General features: G+C 37.7%; 1 protein-coding gene and 1 non-coding gene across 3 annotated transcripts; one reads left to right on the forward strand and one right to left on the reverse strand.

Moving 5' to 3' along the window:
• Positions 1-1,012: 1,012 nt before the first annotated feature.
• On the reverse strand, positions 1,013-18,603 carry LOC132049904 (uncharacterized). 2 transcript variants are annotated; one of them, XM_059440882.1, is made up of 9 exons: positions 18,489-18,603; positions 17,164-17,359; positions 16,603-16,926; positions 16,194-16,413; positions 15,364-15,510; positions 15,148-15,269; positions 6,035-6,239; positions 2,423-2,676; positions 1,013-1,475 (listed from the first exon to the last, which is right to left on the reverse strand). In XM_059440882.1, the coding sequence occupies exons 2-9, from the start codon at positions 17,268-17,270 to the stop codon at positions 1,307-1,309; spliced, it is 1,548 nt and encodes a 515-aa protein (XP_059296865.1). In that variant the 5' UTR covers positions 17,271-17,359; positions 18,489-18,603; the 3' UTR covers positions 1,013-1,306. The 2 variants fall into 2 exon arrangements, 1 of the variants encoding a protein (XP_059296865.1); XR_009413173.1 differs by lacking the exon at positions 18,489-18,603 and adding an exon at positions 1,981-2,145 and having other exon boundaries at positions 1,337-1,475.
• A 3,889-nt stretch (positions 18,604-22,492) lies between these two features.
• Positions 22,493-22,578, forward strand: TRNAM-CAU (transfer RNA methionine (anticodon CAU)). The gene is given in 2 exon segments: positions 22,493-22,530; positions 22,543-22,578. It is a non-coding gene; the product is annotated as a tRNA-Met (tRNA).
• Positions 22,579-22,747: the final 169 nt, after the last annotated feature.

The raw sequence follows: 22,747 nt of genomic DNA on the forward strand, positions 1-22,747 counted from the left end.
CCGCAATAGGTTATAGACTCGTATTGACGAAAAAAATAGACTCAGAGATTATATAAAAGCCTGTTAAAGCAGTATTTCCTCTTAATTAAAACTTTTGTGGAGTTCATCTCCCTCTAAACAAGAATGTTTGAAAGTAATTATTTGACCACCCAACTTTCCCATCCAGTATTTCCAATTTCCTCTTACAGCTAACCCCAACCCCACCCGGGAAGGGAAAGTGGGAAAGGAGACTTTATGCAAAGTAAAAACACTATGAAATATTTTGAGAATTAATTAAGGTTTAAGAAGTTTCTTAGCGAAAGAAATTTGAAGAGAGTAAAAGATGGTAGGGCCACAGCAGAAAGACTATCCTTTGATATCTTTTGCTTTTAGATCTTTTGGAGTTTCTCTTATCATCTATCTATATGCTCGTCTTGTCTGTCATTTCACTCTACTTTCCGTAATTATTAGCAGTAGTTTCACATGAATTCGGGATTTTCAGCTTGAATTCTAGGGTCCAGACATTAATGCTACTATAAGATAACAGTGTGAAGACAACTCTCAGTATAATACATATGGTTATTTCAAAGGGTCAAAAGAGTAGCAACATGCCAACACCTATGCAACGTAAATCAAAACTGACTTTCATCATGTGTAACCGAAAGCTGTCAAACTAGAGTACGTGGTCCAGAAATATATTTGCCCAGCAGCTTTTATTTGAAAAAGAACACGTTTAAAAAAGGATGCAGAGCTTTCAATATGGACCAGCACATTTCAAAGCTGCTGCTTTTGTTTCCTCTTTTGCCAATTCTGTTCTCCGCTACTTAGATTGTAGATCAAATATGATGACTTTGAAACACCGGAAGTGAGATAAATAGTAACAGGAAAACTAGTTCATCTTCCACTAATTTTTTTTAAAAAAGGATCAAGTTCTCCACGGGATGTAAGAAATTTCCTCTTCGATAATTCAATTGATGCAACATATTAGTGTGCGCATCTCTCAATTCTTTCAACAAGAAAAAACGCAAGTATGAGGGGCTCAAATCCGAAAATCAGATTCTAAGACAAACGAATGACCCAAGTAAAATTCTTCAACAATCACAAATACTTGCCAACGAAAAAAGGAACAGCAACTTTTAGGACATTCTTTCAACAGTTTGAATCTTAACTAGTACTAGGAAACAGACTTAAGTTGTTAAGTAAAAATCTAACCAGAGAATACTGAAGTGGGCCTAAAAGAATAGAAGCTGATATTCTCTCAGTACATCTATAAACAATGAAGAAATTTTGTAGTGGATACAAAAAGGGAATTGACTACTGCTAGTTCTTACTTCCACCGCAGGGATTGCCTTATCCCCGTATAGATAAGCCCCAAAGACCGCCCTATCAAGCTAACCAGAAAAAATGAGATGGCATCGCTCAGCTTAGAAATAACAGTTCTTATCAACGGCATTGCAATATCAGCCAATTCAAGGAGAAGACTGTAGTAATATCTCCTGAAAGGGTAAAGAAAGATAATGACAGTAAGTACATCACATTTTGGCTTGATAATGCCTGCACATGCAAAGACATAGGTCACTAACAGATGATTCAAAATAAATATGATGTATGAACGGGACATGATCATCAGTAACAAGAATCATATGAAAACAGTTCTCCCACAAATTTTCATCCAAGGAATAAGACCTAAAGCCCGTTAAGGCTTCAATGGCTTGAGATGCCAATATAACCACTGCTGTAATATACCAACTAAATTAGACCAATGCCAACCAGAATATTTTAGAACAACTCTTGCTATCGAAGAACATATCTCAGTTTGAACAGCATTAGAACTCCCAATCTTTTAGGGAGTTCTGCACTGCATACGATATTTAAAACTTAAAAGCATCAATAAATATATTTACCTAACGAAATTCTCATTATTTCTTGTAGTTCAACAATTTAAATCATGACATCAGATCACTTAAGAAAATGAAAACAAAAAACAGCCAGCATTTTTACCAAAAATTCCCTAATTGGGTCAGTAGTAGATCTTGAACCTTTACTATCGTGTCCTTAGATTATAATTGCAATTCTGTCACCTTAGTGTCCCAATTATACATGTCACTCTCTGGGTAAGCAATCATGCATTTCCTCTATCTATTGTCAGTACATTATCTTATATATCTGTATTAGATAATTAAAGACATATCAGTTCAAAAGGTGAAAACAAAGCTTAGTTTTTCTATTAATCAAAATCTGTAAAGGTTATGGTAGAATTACAGCTCTAACATCCTGACTCAAGTATCACAGTATTAAAGTCCAAAAATAACATAAAACATCCATAACTAAGAACCTTGACATTACCCAAGAAGATCCCAGGTCCCAGGGCATCACAAGAAGAAAACCAAAATTTAAATACATGATACGAAATAAAGCATCAGAAATGAAGGGCTCTACTTACCACCCAGTCAAGGCCCTAAGTTCCTTGGTCCGTTTAACAGGTATGGAGATTTGGTTGATCACAACAGTACTCAATTGAGATAAAACAGGCTGAGCACTCATCATCCTAAGCTTCTTCCACCAATTAACATTTTGAACTTTCCTCTTGCTAGATTCCTCGATAAGCTGGAGTTGAAATGTGTACAAGTCAAACCGATCTTCGTACATGGAAACAACTGTTTCCATGTTCTGACGCAACCATTGATTCAAAGCAGCCTGTTAAAACATTTTAAAATGCAAACATTCACTACTAGACAATATATTATAAATCGCAAAATGCATGTCCTCTCAGACACAGCAAGTGGCTTATAGCTTTAGATTTCAACAAATTTGTGATTTTACAAGAGTATCTTTTGATATTAAATGCATTTCTTCCACTAAGTTCATCCAACATCAGTTAATACGAAAATATGTCTTTTTCATGTAGCATTAGAAATTATTGGTCGTTCCCCATTTTGAGATAATCTCATCTGCAGAATGCAACTATCCTCGTAATTCAATACAGATCACTAGATCTCCGTAGTTTCAGCAAAGCAGGATAGTGCAGTAGCAGCCCAGAGTCCAGACTTCCAATATATAAGTAGCAATTAAATAAAACATCACATGAACCCAAATATTCAGCCAAACAAAGTTGAAGTCCATGAAACGCTTTGACAGACAAGGAGAGTTTCAGTTAATCAGAAAGAAAGTAGCCACCTCAGCATATCAGCTAACAAGACAATTCACAGCTAGTGTTTTCTGGATTTCCGAGGGAGGAAGCCGTCAAATGTAATAACTTCTGAAACAGTTTCTCGACGGCTTTGGAGAGGTCAAAAACAAGCTCGTCGAAATGAATTTTCGATGGAAATGATATGTAATCGATACTTTTTGACTACCCTTGGCATGCGAAAGGGCTAGTTATGGTTTGATACTTTTCGACAGACTTCTATGGGGAAATATTAACGACTGGTTTTTGACAACCAGGTTGTCGGTATATTAAAATACTTGTTATCCATTTTTCATGGCGAGGGGCCGAAAAACTAAATTTTAAAAATATATATTTCACCTTTTCAACGGATAGGCCATTGAAAACTTTGATACTCCCTCCGTTTTAGTTTAAGTGTTTTAGTTTGACTGACAGTCTGACACGGAGTTTAAGAAAATAAGAAAGAATTTTGAATCTTGTGATCTTAAACTAAAGATATATAATCTTCCAAAATGCCCTTCGAATCTTGTGGTCTTAAATATACCATGTAGGATGTTGGAATTAAAGAGTTACCCCCTCCTTTCACTTTTACTTGTCCACAGTGGACTTTGCACACCCCTTAAGAAATGATAAATGAAATGCATACTTTGGCATGATGCCCATATTAATTAGTATATAGTCTTAATGGTCTTGAAAATTGATTTGAAATGAGTAATTAATGCTAAAAGTAAAACAGGAAAACGAAATTGTTTTTCTCTTGATATGCTAGAGTGGACAACTAAACGTGAATGGAGTACCACATATACAAAGAGACATTCTTTTTTGAACGGACTAAAAGGGAAGTAGCATACTTAAATAGAAAAGGAAGGAGTAATATTTTGCTTGTCAGACGGCAGTGCGCCGAAAAGTGTTGCAACACTGATGGCTACACCATCAAGAAAATCATTTTTTTAATTGTTTTAACTTTTTTGACAGCCTTAAGTCGAAAATCCGAAAATTGCATTATATTAAAATGCTGTTTTGAAGCTACCGCGCAACCTGTCAATTTCAACAAACAAAATGATAGTAGAACATAACCAAAACACTTCCAACAGTGCTGGCTAGTTAAGAAAGCTCATGTCCAGAAGATGAAGGTAGCAGAGATGCGGATGCTGAGATAGATGTGCGTGCATACCAGGAGAGAAATGATTCGGAATGAAGTGATTCGGGACAAAGTAGTTGTGGCCCCAGCAGTGGACAAGAGGCGCCAAGGAAGGTTGAGATGGTTCGGCCATGTGCAGCGAAGATGCGTTGATGCCCCAGTGAGGAGGTATGAGAGGTTGGTAGTGCTGGGCCTGAAGAGAGGGAGGGGTAGGCCAAAGAAGGCCTAGGGAGAGGTGATGCAGCAGGATATGGCGCTACTTTAGCTTACCGAGGACATGAACCGTGATAGGAGGGTGTGGAGGTAGAGTATCAGGATAGAGGGCTAGTAGGGGGCCGCGAGGATTTCTTTTCCGTATTAGGAGTATTATTATCTTTGTTCACTCGCTTATTTTTTTTAGATCTCTAATATAGCTTGCTTGTTTCTTTCTTTCTTTCTTTCTTTGTTTAACTTCATTTATCTTATTATATGTTGCTATTACTGCCTATTATTATTGTTGTCTTGGCACCTTCTCTTGAGCCGAGGGTCTATCCGAAACAGCCTCCCTACCTTTTATACTGGGTATGTTGTTGTTGTTGTTGTCGAATGGAAAACAATATTTTAATATACAAATGGACTGGTCGTCAAAAGTTCGTCTTCGGAAAGTATCCACTATCGTCAGCCATATCATTTCCATTGAAAATCATTTTGGTGAGTTGACTTCCGATCTTTCCAAAGGCGTCGAAAACCGTCAAAACTTACCTATTTCCGACGGCTTTTCTACCGCTTCGTCAGTCGACAATCCCAGAAACTGCAGTAGAGAAAGTAACTGTAGTTGACATGTGAAACTTTATTTAATCCCTGTTTCCATCCCTAAAAGATATATCCACTTAGAGCAGCATTCTGGAAAATGCAAGAAGTGGACGTGCATTTTGACATTTACACTATGAAATTTACATGTTTATGCATAACCGTGTCAATTATACAGGGTATCTCGAACTTATAGATTACAGTTACCAGTTTCAAAAAAAATTATACATGCTATCTCAAACTTTTGTTTCTTCGGAAGGCTTCAACTTTTCTTTCAGATTCATTAGAAGACCAGTCCAGCATACCAACTTACTAAAAAAAGATCATTACACCATCGTTGATTACTTTAGTCTAAAATTTTACTATGAAAGATAAGGAAAAAACTGAAATGTGACCACCAACCGTTGACATAAGCATAGAAAAGAAAATATAGCAGAACTTGCAGTCTCCATTGAAGTGAGGTGGAGATGAATATCTTTCTTTTTTGGTCTCCGTGTGACCTATAGGTCAGGGGTTAGAGTCGTGGAAGCAGCCACTAATGCTTGCATTAGGATAGGCTGTCCACATCACACCCCTTGGGGTACCGCCCTACCGCGAACCCTGCTAACGCAGGATCCTTTGCGCACGGGGCTGCCCTTTTTTGCCATTTAGTAGTGTCTGGACCAACTTGCGTGCACCTTAACTATTCCATAACACCTGCTACCTCCGACCAACATAGGTACTGGGTAACTTTTCTTACCAAGGCTTAGGCAAATAGGACGAAATCACCTAGTGTTTTTGTCTCTAGAGATCCGATCTCAAAGATTTGAGCCAATATCATTGACCGGAGTGCAGGTGAAGAAAAATACATAAGAAATACAAAATACTATTCCGAGTGAAGATAAGTTGCGTATATATACAAAGAGGGTCCATGATAAACAATTAAAAAATGTGATTGTAGCCACAGAGAAATATAATACCTCATTGCGTAATTTCTGAAGTGCTCGGGTTGACAATGTACATAAACTCAACCCAAGGTTGTTCATTTCATTTGACACACTACTATCAACAGATATAAGCTCCAAATACATGCTTGCAATCCCATCTGCCAACGTTATCACCAAATCCTCCAGAATAAGGACTCCGTGCTCCATAAACAAGCTATCATTATAAAGGCCAGCTTTCCTGCCATGATAGACATTAGAGAACATTAAGGCCATTCTTGGGTAATTTATCTTTTGGTTGGGAATCAAACTCCAAAGAGGACATTAAACCCTACCAACTGCGATGAGAACATAAGAAACAGTAACGGGTCAGGACTTTGTTCTGTTTCGGTGAAGCTACACTTTATTGCTGCTAAAGTGACAATTTGAAATGACAATTAAGGTCTTCCAATACTTCAATTACCTTCATGAATATTCGAATTAGTTAAAGAATCTCATCAATTAATGAAGATCACATACTTTCAGTTAACCACTTGGCAACTGGCATGCAATTCTGCCTAGATCCTACTGTCTGGCTTGAAATCCATCTGCAATCATGTTCTGTCAAAAATAAAAGTTAGGCAGAATAGTCTGGGAAACCCTTGTACTTGTCCTGATTTGTCATCCCGGTGTTTGTACTTCTCGAAGTTTCATCCAGGCCCCTGAACATGTCCAAAACATGTATTTTAAACCCCTCTGACCGTTGACCAAGTACATGTGGCACTAAGTTAGCTGTGTTGGCAAAAGTGCGTAAATACACGCGTATAAAGCAAGTGTAAGGCAAAAATTTTGATTAAAAAATGAAGATTTTTTTATTTTGACAATGTTAACATAAAAAATAAAAAAATAAAGATTTTAAGAAAAAAAAAAAAAGAAGAAAACAAAAATAAGAAAACATATTTCACAACCTCCCGTTCATCTTCTTCATCGTCCCCAACCACCAACCCCACCCCCACACAGCCACAGTCCCCGTGTTCTTCTTCATCATCCCCCCCCCACCCCACGCAGCCACCCTGCCATGTTCTTCTTCTTCATGCCCCCCCATCCCCCCCCCCCCACCCACCCCAACCACTACCACCACCCTTAAGGGGCAAATAGAAAGTCATTACTAGACAATCACTTCAATGGACCGATGAATCTACCCAGCAACTTCCACCATTTATAAAAATAAGAAAGCTTTTTCACCAAAAAGAAGTCAAATTTAGAGCATAAAAACAGCAGACCCAGATGTAAAATTCGAAATTCGATCACCTGGAATGGATTTTATCAAGAAAATCGAAATTTTTGGAATGAAGTGACTTTAGAAGGTGATTGTTGGTGGTTTGAAAAGGAGTAAAACTGAAAATCTTGGATTTGATTAGAGGTTTTGGAGAAAAAAATCACAAGGCTACTATGGAGAAGATAGATTTGAGATTTTCCCCTTTTTTAAGAAAAAAGAATAAAATTGATTTTCTTCATAAAAGCTATTTTTAAAGAATATAAATGATGACATGGCTTTAATTTATCTAGGTGGAGCTGATTTGTTTTCCATGTCAGCGCAAGTGAGCAACACACATCATCAGAGCGTTTAAAATACATGTTCAGGTGCCTGGATGAAACTTGAGAGAAGTACAAACACCGGGATGACAAATCAGGACAAGTACAAGGGTCTCCTAGGGGGCGTTAATAACTCTTGTCTAAAAAATGTTCTCTCTAACTTTTCTCTCTGACTTGGGAGATGTGCCCACCTTTTCTCTCTCCTTCTAAAACTTTTTTGGGAAGACCTTCTTCTGGTCCTTACCATGGGCAAGCAAGCATTTTTCATTTCAGGGGAAAAATCTTTTGAACTCGTCAACATCGGGAACACAGAGAATAGATGGTTCTCCCTCATCGAAAGGAGCAAACGATTCACCAGCAGAATCAACATCGATGAGAACAATCTTCGGTGGATATGTGATGCTATGAGGCAAGCATCACGGGGGGCAGGGGATCTCTACAGAAGATGGGGTAGAAAACAGCAGCAATATCTCTACAGGGTGTATCAGAATTTCGATATCTACGGCAGATTTGTTAGAATTGAGGTATGGTGCGGTGAAAGGAAGTCGGCGGTGATCATTCCAGAGGTGAATTACAACAGCGGTTGGGTGGATTTTGCAGGAAAAATTCTTCGTTTTCTAGGGCACTCCAACATCACTGGTCCTCTTCATCCAGCATCCCCACTTTTGAAGACATTTTTTGAAGCGGCTAAAATTGAGAGCTGGCCAGATCTGTCTTCATCATCTACTTCTAATTTCAAAGACCCAGAACACCCACTCTCCAGATGTTTGATAGGTGTCTTCAATAACCCTTTCAACATTGGCCCTAACACAAAAACCATTCAAAAGTGGTTCCTGGGTCGATGGAAAATTACAGCTGGCCTGAAAGTTACCCCAATCGATCACAATACCTTTCTTTTCGAACTTCCTTCGAGACAAGAGGCGATGAGAATTAAGGCTGGGAACTGGTTCTGGAATGGGAGACATTTGGATTTGCAATGGTGGTCACCGGAGTTTGGTACTAAATCAGAATCCAGCCGTCCGGAGTTTCTTTGGGTCAACGTTTTTGGCATTCCCCTTAGTGCATGGGACAACGGAAACCTTCGGAAGTATTGGGGACCAGTGTGGTGGCTACGTCGGGGAAGATGAAGACACGAGAAAGAGAAATCACCTTATTTGGGCTCGTTTATGTGTTAAAAATACCGGCAACCAAGTTCCGGCGAAGGTCAGATTAATCCAAGGGGGGAAGGAATTTGAAATTGTGGTAATTACGGAGATCCGGGCAACTCCATTACCCACTGGTCCATGCCAGCATCACTTGTCAACAGATGCAGCAGAGGTAAACGCAGGAATATTGGGTAGCGTGAAAGCTGATAGGGACAGGACTTTTTGGGACCCAATTCCAGTGAAGAAGCAGGTAAGGGGACCAAATTTAAATTCATCTGGCCCTACAAAACCTATTCTTAAGCAGCAGCCTAAATACCAAGGTTTTAAAGGAAAAGGTTTATTGGGCCATCAAAGTGGTTACTACTCAAAAGGCCCAAAACAAAGAAAACAAAGGAAAAGGGCCAACTATTATCCAACCTGGAAGGCAAAGTCTGTTATTAATAAAAACGATCCCTGTCTGCTAAGGGATTATTCCATAGAGCATCATAATTCTTTCGATCTTCTCTCAGAAGAAATTCTAGCATCATCTATTCAGGGCAAGGAAGAAAGGGGGGAACCATCCTATTCCCAACTCGATGCAGATGACGAATCGGAGCCACCTTCTCGCCCCTCTGAGAATGACTTGGATTCAGATTTTTCACTACATTCCTTTAGTGAATTTCTCCCTCTTCCCTGGCATGATCAAGAAGATATTTGCATGCAAGTGGTGGACAAGCCAACAGTGGTGGAAACATCAAGGTGGACTAAAATTACGATGGTTAAAGCTTGCAAATTATTCGGAGTAAACGCCACAGGTTTTGAACATGACCTCTTTGATATTATTCTAAGGATGGAGGAGAGGCGCAAGGCACAATTATTGGCTCAACAACAACAGGAGGCACAGGGAGCTGCCAGTCCTAAAAAAGGGAGAAATAAAGGGAAAGCAGAGCTAAAAAAACTGGAATGGGGTCTTCAGAAGAAAGGCCGGGGCAGGTTCCACAATTCTCAACCTAGATGAGAATAAAAATCTTGAGTTGGAATATGCAGGGGCTAAACGACAGAAATAAAAGGAGGACTTTGGAGTCATTGATTCGTAAATGGAGAGTTGATATTGTCTGCCTTCAAGAGACTAAAATCGAAAATTGGACCAGCTCTCTAATTAGAGAGATTTGGGGCTGCAGATGGATATCTTGGGTTGAACATAAGGCTATTGGAAGCAAAGGGGGAATGTTAATTTTATGGGACAAAAGGCAGTGGCAATGTGTTGATACTCAATCCGGGGAATACTCACTGACCTGCAGATTTGAAAGTCTAACTGAAGACTTCAAATGGGCCTTCACAGGGGTATATGGTCCTCATTCTAATCCAGAAAGGAAAGAGTTTTGGCAGGAGTTAGAGGACTATGGTCGGATCAGTGGGTAACTGGGGGAGATTTCAATGTATGTAGGTATGAAAGTGAAAGACTTCACTGCTCCACAAGGTCCAGGGCAATGTGTAAATTTTCCAACTTAATTTTGGACTTGGGATTAATTGACCCCCCTCTAGAAGGAGCACAATACACTTGGTCAAGAGGAGAAAATCATTCTCAAGCATCAAGAATAGATCGATTTTTATTTTCTAACGAATGGAGTGACGCATTTAAAGATGTGAAGCAGCTAGCGTTGCCAAGGGTGATTTCAGATCACAAACCTATCATCCTGGAGTGTGGAGATTGGGAACCTTCACCCTCTTATTTCAAATTTGAAAATATGTGGCTAAAAGCAGATGGTTTCATGGACATGATAAAAGAATGGTGGCAATCTTACTCTATCACTGGTTCCCCTGATTTTATTCTTTTACAGAAGCTCAGGTCCCTAAAGAAGGACATATCTGTCTGGAACAGAGAAGTGTATGGCAAGCTAGAAACCAGAAGGAGGAAAGCATTAGATGATTTGCAGCACCTTGATCAAGCTGCTGATCAAAGACCTCAGTCAGCAGATGAAAAGGAAAAAGCTTTTACCTTAAAAATGGAATTGCATCAGATTGCCTTAGCTGAAGAGACGTCATGGAGGCAAAAATCCAGATGCACATGGCTTAAGGAGGGTGATAAAAACACAATGTTTTTCCAGAAAATTGCCAACTCTCAAAGAAGATACAATTGCATTGATAGACTCTTAGTGGGGCAAAACATCGTGGAAGACAAGGTCCAGATCAAGCTGGAAATTCTGGAATACTACCAGAAGCTTTACAAAGAAAGGGAACATTGGAGACCCACTGCAGATTTTGAAGGTGTGGCCTCTTTATCAGCAATTGAAAGAGAGAGTTTGGAAGCACATTTTGAGGAAGTAGAAGTTCTGGCTGCTTTAAATTCATGTGCCCCAGACAAAGCACCAGGCCCGGATGGTTTCACTATGGCATTTTTTCAAAAGGCATGGAGCTTCATCAAGGCAGATCTAATGGAGGCGCTCAATCATTTTTATCTCAATTGCCACATGGAGAGATCTTGTAATGCATCTTTCACAGCCCTCATCCCTAAAAAGAAAGGGGCAATAGAGCTAAGGGACTACAGACCCATTAGCCTAATTGGTAGCGTGTACAAGATTGTAGCTAAGACCATGGCCGAAAGATTGAAGAAAGTCACAGGGAAGCTGATTTCAGAGCAGCAAAGTGCATTCCTCAAGGACAGACAGATAACAGATGCTTCTTTAATTGCTAATGAGGTTCTAGACTGGAGGCTTAAAAGTGGTGAAGCAGGACTATTGTGCAAATTAGATATTGAAAAAGCTTTTGATCAACTGAGCTGGAAATACCTCATTGACATCCTCAAAAAAATGAACTTTGGTAACAGGTGGCTTAGGTGGATAAAATTTTGTATCTCAACTGTGAAATACTCGGTGCTAGTTAACAGGAGTCCTGTAGGCTTCTTTTCCCCGGAGAAAGGCCTAAGACAAGGAGACCCCCTCTCTCCTTTCCTCTTCATTTTGGCTATGGAAGGCCTTACACAGATGCTGGGTAGGGCCAAGGAGCTACAATGGATTCAAGGTTTTCAGGTGGGCAGAAATCCAACTAGCTCAATCAATGTTTCACATCTGCTTTATGCAGATGATACTTTGATCTTTTGTGGTGCGGAAAAATCTCAAGTTATCAACCTCAACCTCTTACTTCTGTTGTTCGAGGCATTGTCAGGTCTGCATATCAACATGATAAAAAGCATCATCTATCCTGTTAACGAGGTTCAAAACTTGGAAGAGTTAGCAGATGTTCTTTACTGCAAAACTGGCTCACTCCCGACTACCTACCTAGGTTTACCTCTGGGAGCCAAATTCAAATCCATTGAAATCTGGAATGGGGTGTTAGAAAGAGCGGAAAAAAGGCTTGCTACCTGGCAGATGCAATACCTTTCAATGGCAGGCAGATTGACTTTGATTACAGTGTTCTAGACAGCATCCCGACCTACATCATGTCTTTATTTCCTATGCCAAGCTCTATCCTAAAGCAGTTTGACAGGATTAGAAGGAAATTTCTTTGGGAGGGTAGCAGTGAAACCCACAAGTTCTCACTAGTCAAGTGGCCAATAGTGACTCAGCCAAAATCTGCTGGAGGTCTAGGAATCAGGAACCTCATGCTGCATAACCAGAGTCTATTGATGAAATGGTTGTGGAGATATGGACAACCTGAAGCGGGTTACTGGAAAAAGATCATCATTGTCAACTATGGAGCCCTAAATCATTGGAGTCCAAAGAAGAGCACATGTCCACACGGTATTGGGCCATGGAAACACATCAGCAGCTTCCATCAGGTTCTCTTCCAGAATATATCCTACAAAGTTGGTAATGGGCTTCATGTGAAGTTCTGGGAGGACAGGTGGATTGGAAATGAAGCTTTGAAGGATTGCTATCCTGATTTGTACCAAATTGCTATCAATCGGAAGGCTACTATTGCAGAGTACAGAGAGAATAATAACTGGAGGCCAACACTTAGAAGGAATCTCAATGACTGGGAGATAAACGACGCGATTGCTCTTCTAGCATCACTTGGGGAATTTACTATGGATGATCAAACACCTGACAGGATTTTATGGGGAGTTTCTAAACAAAGGAGATTCACCGTCAAAGAAAGCTATAATCTTTTGTGCTCTCAGAACGGTCTGTTAGAGGAATGGCCATGGAAACATGTTTGGAAGACAAAGATGCCTCTCAAAGTCTCATGCTTCACATGGTGTGCCCTCAGGGAAGCTATTCTTACACAGGATAACCTCAGCAGAAGGAAAATAATTCTAGTTAATAGATGCTTTTTTTGCCACAAAAGCTTGCAGACTGTCAACCACCTGCTGCTACATTGTCCAGTCACTGCTGAGATCTGGAGCTTCTTTTGTGCTATTTTTGGGTTAGTATGGACCATGCCGCAGTCCATAAAGGAAGCATATATCAGTTGGAATCATTGGAGAGTTGACAAAGCCATCAAAAAGGTCTGGAAGATGGTTCCTGCCGTCATTTTTTGGGTTACTTGGAATGAGAGAAACCGCAGGTGTTTTGATGGGATTTCAACTCCTCTTCATGCTCTAAAAGCTAGTTGTTTAGTAGTTTTGTTCAGTTGGAGCTTTCACTCCCCTGTTAATAGCATTGACAATTACCTGGACTTTGTTAGCTCCATGGTTCTTGCATAGTCTTAGTTTCCTCTCCAAAAGCTTACTAGCTTTTGTTTTTGCTCCAAAAGCTCCCAAGCTTTTGCTTTTGTAAATGGCACCTTCCAGTTGCCTTTCTTAATGGAAACTTCTTACTTCATCAAAAAAAAAACAAGGGTCTCCTAGACTATTCCACCTAAAAGTTATTCATACTACTATAGTCTTTTTCTTTTGACAGACTGCACTTTTTGGTGTTCCTCCTCGTTTATGTAAAGATAAATCAATTTTTTCTATTTGACAAGGAAAATAGAAAAATTTGATTTATCTTTACATAAACGGGGAGGAACACCAAAAAGTGCAGTCTGAGGTGGTTTCTAAAATAGTGTGAATAACTTGCCCATATGGATAAATCTCTATGTATTGATTGATAAAGCCATCAGATATTGATATAAACATGCAACCAAGAGCAACCAAATATGATCAACATATTCAAATTCTTAAATGCCATAAAATTTGTCCAATTGACAAGGTAGGCAGCTTTCGAAAAATTAACCTACAAAACAAGTTGGGTAACTCATGTAAAATTTACTATCATAATTCTTCTATGGCCTGTATGCCCCTACAGTCATACTTGTTCTAATTCCTTTTCTACTGTTCACATGGTTTAAATTTTCGAAATGGATATATGCCCAATAGAAACTTCACATTCAGGGTTTAGTAGAGCATAAAATTCAGAAACTAGATTCATTTAAAGAAACCTCCCAAAAAAAAGAAAAGGTGTAGAGGAACATTTAATCTACATTACGCAAATCCTTCGTTAAACCAAAGCCCTGGGCCAAATATTTTGTATCAATTCTACCATTTAATATCTTGATTTTGATTATCTATTGTTATAGTTCTTTGAACTTGCCAGCAATAAGTTAATTTCTCCAGACAAGAATAATTCCTCATATACAATTGAAAGGTCTCCAGAACATCTGATCTTGAAAAAAAAAAAAAAAAAAGGGTCTCCAGAAAAACTTTCTTAGAAATTTCCAAGTGTAAGATTGAAAAAGTTACTTGACTGAAATTTTATAACGCATTTTTTTACTTAGAGTTGAATCAGTGCAATTCACCCACCCCCCTCTTCCACTTTCAAGAACCTCTACTAACTCTAATCCCAGTTGTTATAAACTGAACCTGAAAGCACAACCTAAAAGACTAGCTTGCTAAATGGAAATGTTAATTCAATCTATGAAATTGATATGGGATCGGTCCTAGTTCAAGTTGGTTTGTTACAAATTTAAATTGACCCGCTTATCACAACTGGCACACATTCCTTAGGTCTAGGCCATCACTCTTGGCAGTTGGCACTCCGACCCTCGAGCCCAAGCCACCTCTTCGAGCTGTGGGCGCGAGTGCTGACATGTTCTAATATTAATGTGAAAGAATCTTAGGATCCCAAACCCATAAGGTAATGGGAGGAATAGCTCAAAACCTCATAAATCCTTTAGGAAACTCTTACTCAACCAACGTGGAACCGATATATTCTCTCAAAAAGTAAAAGCCGAAAAGAAGATTTTCAAGCAAAGTTCAACAAGAGATTTGTTCAGACAGATAGACTGGACTCAGGAGCACAACATAAAAAAAAAAAAAACATCAAAAGCTCCAACAGTCGGTTCAAAATGAAAGAATCATAAAGGCAACCCGTTCTGCTAAAAGTACGTATACATGAATATAGCAGGAATATTGTCGACAGCAGGTTTAGTGATGGCTTAGCCCAAAGAAAAGTAAAGGGAAAAAAAAAAAAGAATTACATTATTCATTGTACATTCATGACTAAGAGAAGCAAGGGTTGATTGTCTTACCGGAGAGAACCAAAGCTAAGAACACAGATCAATTCAGCAAATAGATGCTCCTTCCCTGACTTTCTGATGTTCGTTAAAACTCCATATTCATCTAAGTTATTAACTGCTGAAGAAAGACATTCCTGACAATGTAATAGGAAGAAGACAGATCTAAATAATACAGACTTGCAGCCTCATGTTCTTTCCTAAAATATAAATACATATTTCAAGTCATACCGTGTTAGTTTTGCCATTTCTCAGAAAGAGTTCCTCTTCCAGCCAAGTAACACATAAAGGCTGGCACAACTTCTGAATGACATCATTAAATATGGCCAAAGAGTTATCATTGCCGAAGGTAACAGCATTTGTAGAAATACTATCAACCTGTAAAGGTGCAAACCCATTATTAAAGACAGAAAAGGAAAGGAAAAATAAAAGTACAAAACTATACGTCAATGACACCTATTAAGAAATGGACTTAGGCTTAACATAAAAGAAAAGGACCTTACACCTAACTCAATTCTAAGAGCTAGCTCATGAGGTGAAGATTGTCCAAGACCTTGTAAAGGCTACAACTCATACCCTCAATCATTGTGAGATTCTAACACCACATCTGGAGAGTGGATAATACAACGTGGGAGCACAATACTGAAAACCCAACAACAGGGATGGGGAAGACTTTGCTACCATGAATGTTAAAAAGAATGGACATTAGACCTTATTCAATCCCCAACACTAGCTCATAAGATGATAATTGTCCAAGACCAAGAAAAGAGACTATAGTTCATACCCCAACCAATGTAGCACTCATCAGTCAACTGTATGGGCTTTTTTCTCAAGAAGGTATCAAAGCCAAACCACCCATGTTGTATTACCCAATGTTCGGCCATGTTATGTTATCCATGCTCCAAATGTCAAGTTTATAGTATATGTAACCACTCCTTGGGAAAAGAGACTATAGCTCCTAATTTATTTATTTATTTGTATCCAACAGGACTCTTCCAGTTTATAGTATCACCAAGATGTTTTATCTAAATGCATAAGGCCATGATAGAGACAGTGCCTGCCTCTTGCTTGAGTAACTGAAAAGATGTCCACAGCAGCCTTAATCTTGGACCTTGAGCAAGCACGGCCAAATTTGAAGGTTGTTTTCCAAGGTTCTGTTCAGATTCAACGCTCATAGCACCAAGATCTACTCGTTTTATGGAAGACAAAGAATTCATCAGTTTTCCATTTACTACATCCCATGCAAATTCTATGCCGATGCGATCATTGCTTGTCCTCACACTGCATTTAAACATGGAAAAGATCTAACAATGTAAAAATTGATACATAGGTCTAACAATGAAAAGTGATACATAGACCAAACAGAGTCAAGAGACTGCAAAGCACCTTCTTCTTTTTTCTTTTTTTTTTTTTTTTCAGTCAACTAACAATACCAATTCAAATAAGCTCTCGCCTAACAACCATTCTTACCTACCCAAAAAGGATGTCCCGTCAGTGTCCACATTTCCACTTTGGGCGTTGCCTCCAGGATCTAAAGGAGAACTTTTTTCAGAAGGTATTACTCCAGCTATATATGTAAGGAATATACTGGTCATGAGGAGCATTTGGTCAATGGTTGGAACCCATTCAGAAATTACTACAGCATCAGCATCAACCAGAGAAGCGAGGCAAAAGCGTCTCTTGCACCTTTGCATGTTTGATCTTCTCTCCAGCTTTATTAAGTACGGAGTAATGACCTTCCAAATGCTCGATGATGGAAAGCGAGATATTTTACAACTCTCAAAGCAAAATCCCCTGAGCCACGGATGGTGAGTATCAGCATCACTAAGGTAAAGTTTTTTCTATAATTTTTAAATGGGAATGACCTCATTATATTGACGGCTATGCAACAGCAAATTTAAACTCTATAAACAGCAACTCTAAGGGATTAAAGAAGCTTCAGAGTGACAAAGTCTTCAGGCTATCTTTAACATTATTATCTTTTGCAACTATATCCAGAGAAATCTAAGTGGCTAGATCAGGAAACAAGACCTGTGCATCAACATAAGTGAGCTTTTAGGCATGAAGAGTTGTTGTTTCGAGAGCTGTCCATTGTCAAGCAGCTTAAAACTTGAAGTGAAAGCCACCTGTGCTGCCATCTGTAATTGTGTTTTCCTAGTAAAAAAGATTCAATTGATTTTCCACATGCTGCAAGCTGCTCACACGACCTTGGCTTCCAAAGCAACAACTGCATAAACAACAAATGATAATCAATTACTCTCATGAGCATCCAGCCACTACAAAAAAAGTCCTCTAATGTTTTCATTACCTTTCCACATGGTGTGCTGTGTTACATGTTTTACCTTTTTTCTTTTGTATTTGGAGTAAGTGAAAAGGCTGCTTAACATATGAGAGTTTTGTTTGGTTACCGGTTAGAGTTATGCAGGTATTTGTGATGCAGGGCTAAGTCATTCATGTATTAGTATCTTCTACCCTACATAATATGAGTCATTCATGTATTAGTATCTTCTACCCTACATAATATAATACATAAATTGACTCATAACTTTATACATGTTTTAGTTATGTAGGATTGGAAAATGATAACCAAACACCGTACTTGGTGTGCTGAATTTTATACAAAGCAATTAAAAAGCCACCAAACATGGTATTAACTATGCTAGTTTTAATACATGAATAATTCCCTTTCTAACCAGCAACCAAACGACCCTTTTTAAGTGCATTGTCGCTCCTAAGTTGCAGAAAGCAATGACATGATTGTGCATCTTTATGAAACATGTTCTCGCCATACATCTAAGTCCCAGCAAGTACAAAAAAGAACTTTTGCTTTCTTTTATACAATAGAGTTAATCAAACTTCCGAAGCACTAGACACATGAAACTTGTATCAAACGAGCACTGGCATCCTTAAAACAAATAAACTATCATACGACATTGCAAATGTATGAATAAAAAGAAGTACTAGGAATTTAATTCCCCGCATGTTTGAATGGTACTGATCACAAAGTGTGTTACACTGTACTGTAGCATCTACCATATCAACATAATTATTTTCCTTCACCATACTAATAAGACTCCTTCAGTATAGTGTTCAACAAACAGAATGCACAACACACTTATACAATCCGGCAGAGCATTGAAGAAAAGTAATGGTCCAAGTATCACTTTTTTGCGAGTTTCCTACCTGAATTATCAGGTGTTTGATTATACCAGTTGTTTGAATGCAGATTGCTTAAAAGTCTAAAAACTCATTATTTAAATGTTTAAAAGCGATGAGAAGAAAACCCTAGATAGAGGAGCAAATCGGAGAAAGTAGTGGTGGGAATGAAGATTAGTGAGGATTGGAAATGTGCGTACCTCAAGTGATGGAGGGACCAAATAGCGCACTCCTTTTCTACACAACAGAACCAGCACGAGATAACTACCACAATGATCACACGAATAGTAGACCAAAAAGCAAAGGGCCTAATCTCATTTTATTTGGGCTTAATGCATATCCGGCCCCTAAAATTGTCCTTTTTTTACATTTTGATACCTCAACTTGAACCTCTAAACTTGGTTCAAGTGTGTCGATCAAATACAATCAATATAACCGCACTCATTTTATTTGGGCTTAATGCATATCCGGCCCCTAAACTTGCCCCTTTTTTCTATTTTGGCACCTAAATTAAGTATTGTTTCTATTGAACCTCTAAACTTGGCCTCAAGTGTATCTATCAAACACAATCCGACTTACATAATATATATAGGGAGTTTCAATTTTATTTTTTAACCTTGCGCGTGAATGTCACTCGCATCCTATGTGAAAATTTCAACCAATTAAAACACCACCCATTTTAATTATACATCTGATGCAGAAAATCACATCTTATGTGTACATCGGAAGCCTATTCATGTGAGCACGTTCAATTTTCTTATGTGATCTGAACCTCTAATATAGTAAGTGAAGATTCTAACATCTGATCTGTATATTTTCTAGTCGTGAAGAAATGATAGCAGGCTAAATCTTGCATATTTAATTCCTCCATATGTATGTGCAGTCTTTTGTGTATAATTAAAATAGGTGGGGTCTTTTAATTAGTTGAATTTTTCACGTAGGATGCGATTGATATTCACGCGCAAGGCTAAACAAAATTGAAACTAACCATACATATTATGTAAATCGGATTGTGTTTGATAGACACACTTTAGGCCAAGTTTAGGAGTTAAATAGTAACAACACTTAGTTTAGGTGCAAAAATGAAAAAAAAAAAAAAAAAAAAAAAGGGGGGGGGGGGGGGGCAAGTTTAGAGGCCGCATATGCATTAAGCCTTTTATTTGTTTGTGTTTCCATTTTTCCTTTTTGGTGTTTATTTACTTTGGTTGGTTCTTTTTGGTTGGTCATGATATAAAATTATGACTCTTTATTTTTTTCAACATCTGAGTATTAAAACTTGTCTTAAAATTGTAATAGATATAAATTTTAAATAATAATTTAATTAATCTATTCCTTCCGTCTCAAAAAGATTACCTTAGTTGCTATTTGGGCAGTCAAAAAATATTTTCTTTGACCATCATTTTTTTAAATATTTTCTAATATTTTTTATTGTTAATTATTGTGATTTATAAGGTGTAGTATTTATGTAGTTTCGAAATATTAATTTTTATTTCAAAAAAAATTAAAGATTTTATGTCCGAATTCACAACGGATATTAGTTAGTTTGATCCTCATAATCCGAATCAAAAACATCTTTTTTGGGACAGAGGGAGTAATATATATATGTGTGTGTGTGTGTGTGTGATGATGGCTAGCGAGAGTGGTTGTGGGTACCGATTGGGGCTTCAAATTGTGTTTGGTAATGGTGTGGTGATTTTAGGTAGTAGCTAGTCGTGATTGTAATAAATATAAATTGTTGATTGTGATAGTTGGTGGTGGCAACTAATAATTGAGGTGGCCGATAGTAATAACTAGTTATAGTCGTGAATGATGACATTAGTTGGTGAAGTATAGCGACAGCTGATTGTGGTGATTATCGTTAGTGATTGGTAGTTGTAATGGTGGTTAGTGATGATGATTGTAAATGGGGCTAATGGCTGAATATGTTGATTGGTGGTGGTTGATGGTGGTGCTTTTAAGTTGTGGGTGGTGGTAGTTGATAATGGTGGGTGTTGACAATAATAACTGGTGAAAATAAATGGAGTAGTGATAAGTTGCATCTCATCTTTGTAGAAACCTTTGAATCGACGTCTTAATGATATTGGATATATCCCTCTATATTTTAAAATTTAATACTTACAACCCTGCAGTAGAGACTTTTTATACTTACATCCGGATAAGTAAATTAAAATAGACAAATTAAAATTATAAATTAGAAGTTTTTGTGTATTTGTTTTTTATGAAATTAAAAAAAAAATTGTTTTATTGAAAATACTCATTCACGCCTTTGATTAATAGAGGCGAAAAATACTTTTTGAACTCTTAAATAAAAACTGAAACACAAATAAGCGGTGAAGGTAGTGCGGGGAGCGATAAAGGATGAACAAAAGAAAAATATTAAAAAATCAAAGTTAGGGTGGAGGGTCAAATTTTTAAAAAAAATTTTTTAGGCAATATCCACTAGGCTTGTGGGCCTAGGGCTGATTTTATAACTTTTTCTCAAAACCAAAACACATCACGTCTTTACATAGTTGCCAAAAGGCTAAGAAAAGCTAAAATTAATCTAATGAGCAAACTAGGATCTATAATAAATCCTAATCTACGATTACTAATGACCAGATAATGAAATGATAACTTAACTAATGTATCTACTTTCTCATAAAACATCCAATAGATCCTAAGGTCCTCCGTGCATGGCTTGCATTATAGGCTGCGTATACGTGATGCAAAGAATACCTTCCCTTAGCATGTGTTTTGCTTGTGGTATTTGCCACAGTCTTTGTACCTACAAGAACGACCTTATTGTAGATTCCCAGCTTCTTTAGAAAACCGATCGAGTCTTCGTCCTCCTTATCCATCCAATTTATTCTTCCCGAGTTATAACAAGATAAGCACCCTTCTCGCCTATTGTCATATTCACAGTAGGGCCGAGCGATTTGCTAATACCACACACCGTGACACAGTCAATAAAGTTAGACGTGACCTTGTATCAATGCTAGACCGAACCAAAAGCCAAACCCTTTGAGCCTTCAATCTGAGTAAACATACCATAACCATATCCTTTCCATGGGACTTAGGATCATTAGTTAAATGATATGCATCCAAGCGCCTATCTAATAAAGATTACATACCAATATCATATTCATTTCCTAGCTGCTTAGGATCATTAGTGTACTTCTCTGCAGATATTAAATGGAATTCCTTCTTTGCATGAGTTACACCAGCAATCATAACACCTGCAGGACATGTGATATCATCGGGTGCTAAGCTTTCACCCATTTGAAAATAAAGGTAAATTTGGCGTATTTTAATAACGGCTAGGACATATTGACCTCGACTATTAACGGCAATGTTGTTCATTTCGCATAGTTCAGGAGCAAGTGTAACTCTTTGTCTTGGATATTTTGTAGTTGTTTCCATTTGAATTCACTTAAGATTCAACGTCAAAATTTTAATGTTTTCTACTTTTAAACTTAACATATAAAATGTATATTATACATATAAATTCATTCAGTTCGGTATTTTTTTGGTATTTTCAATAAATAAAAAACTTACCCTAATTTTCAGTACAGTTATAAATATACATTAAAATATGCTATTTTATTTTTTAAATAACCTAATGATCATACGTCCGATTCAATTGATTATTAAAATTGTTTTATACTCCTACCTAAGTTAGATATACTAATTTTCTCTCCACCCCATATTAGAGGGGAAAAGGCATATGAAGGCTTAAAAAAACTTTCAACAACATATCAAGATTTAGAAGATCTTCAGCATTTTTCAATAGACCAAGATAAATGTTCATCACTATTATTGATTATTACTTGAAATCTTGAGTAAATTGACTATTCAAATTATTTTACCAATCAACTCTTTCCAATATTATCGACATGTATTGTTTAGGTCTCAACTCTCAACAATTTCTATTGCATTAAAACAATTGTAGAGGAGGAGATGTTGATACATTAATAAGTTGATATTTAAACAGAAGTTTTTTTTTAAAAGACAACAAACAAAAAATTTATCGTAATTTTATTATGTATTGTGTAAGCATATTGAATTTACACTAATAGGAGAAGTTGAATTAGTCATGTTTGTCACGTGTGTGTTTACGAAAAAATAAGTACTCGACTGAAGTTAATCAAATAGTTCAAGATTTTATGAGTTAAAACGGTATCGCTTTAAAGGTCAAATACGATTAAGGAAATGTACCTAGCACCTCGGGGTGGTGGCGCAGTTGGCTAGCGCGTAGGTCTCATAGCTTTGCGAGTAATCCTGAGGTCGAGAGTTCGAGCCTCTCTCACCCCATACTTTTTATTTTCACTTTTTGCTCAATTATACAACTGTTTTTCGACCAGGGCTTTTTTGATACTCTTTCCATCTCAAAATAAGTGACGTTTTAGCAAACCAGGGCTTTTTTGATACTCTTTCCATCTCAAAATAAGTGTCGTTTTAGCAAACCAGTGCTTTTTTGATA

The sequence above is a fragment of the Lycium ferocissimum genome, chromosome 1 (genome assembly GCF_029784015.1).
Source record: "Lycium ferocissimum isolate CSIRO_LF1 chromosome 1, AGI_CSIRO_Lferr_CH_V1, whole genome shotgun sequence".
Classification (NCBI taxonomy): domain Eukaryota; kingdom Viridiplantae; phylum Streptophyta; class Magnoliopsida; order Solanales; family Solanaceae; genus Lycium; species Lycium ferocissimum.

What these genes read in the sequence shown, in the direction of transcription:
- LOC132049904 (XM_059440882.1), bottom strand. Translation starts at nt 17,270, where the DNA reads ATGGCAGCACAGGTGGCTTTCACTTCAAGTTTTAAGCTGCTTGACAAT. An exon ending in GGGACATCCTTTTTGGGTAG is followed by an intron (nt 16,414 to 16,602) that starts GTAAGAATGGTT and finishes GTTTAAATGCAG; the next exon opens with TGTGAGGACAAGCAATGATC. An exon ending in TTCAGTTACTCAAGCAAGAG is followed by an intron (nt 15,511 to 16,193) that starts GCAGGCACTGTC and finishes GCACCTTTACAG; the next exon opens with GTTGATAGTATTTCTACAAA.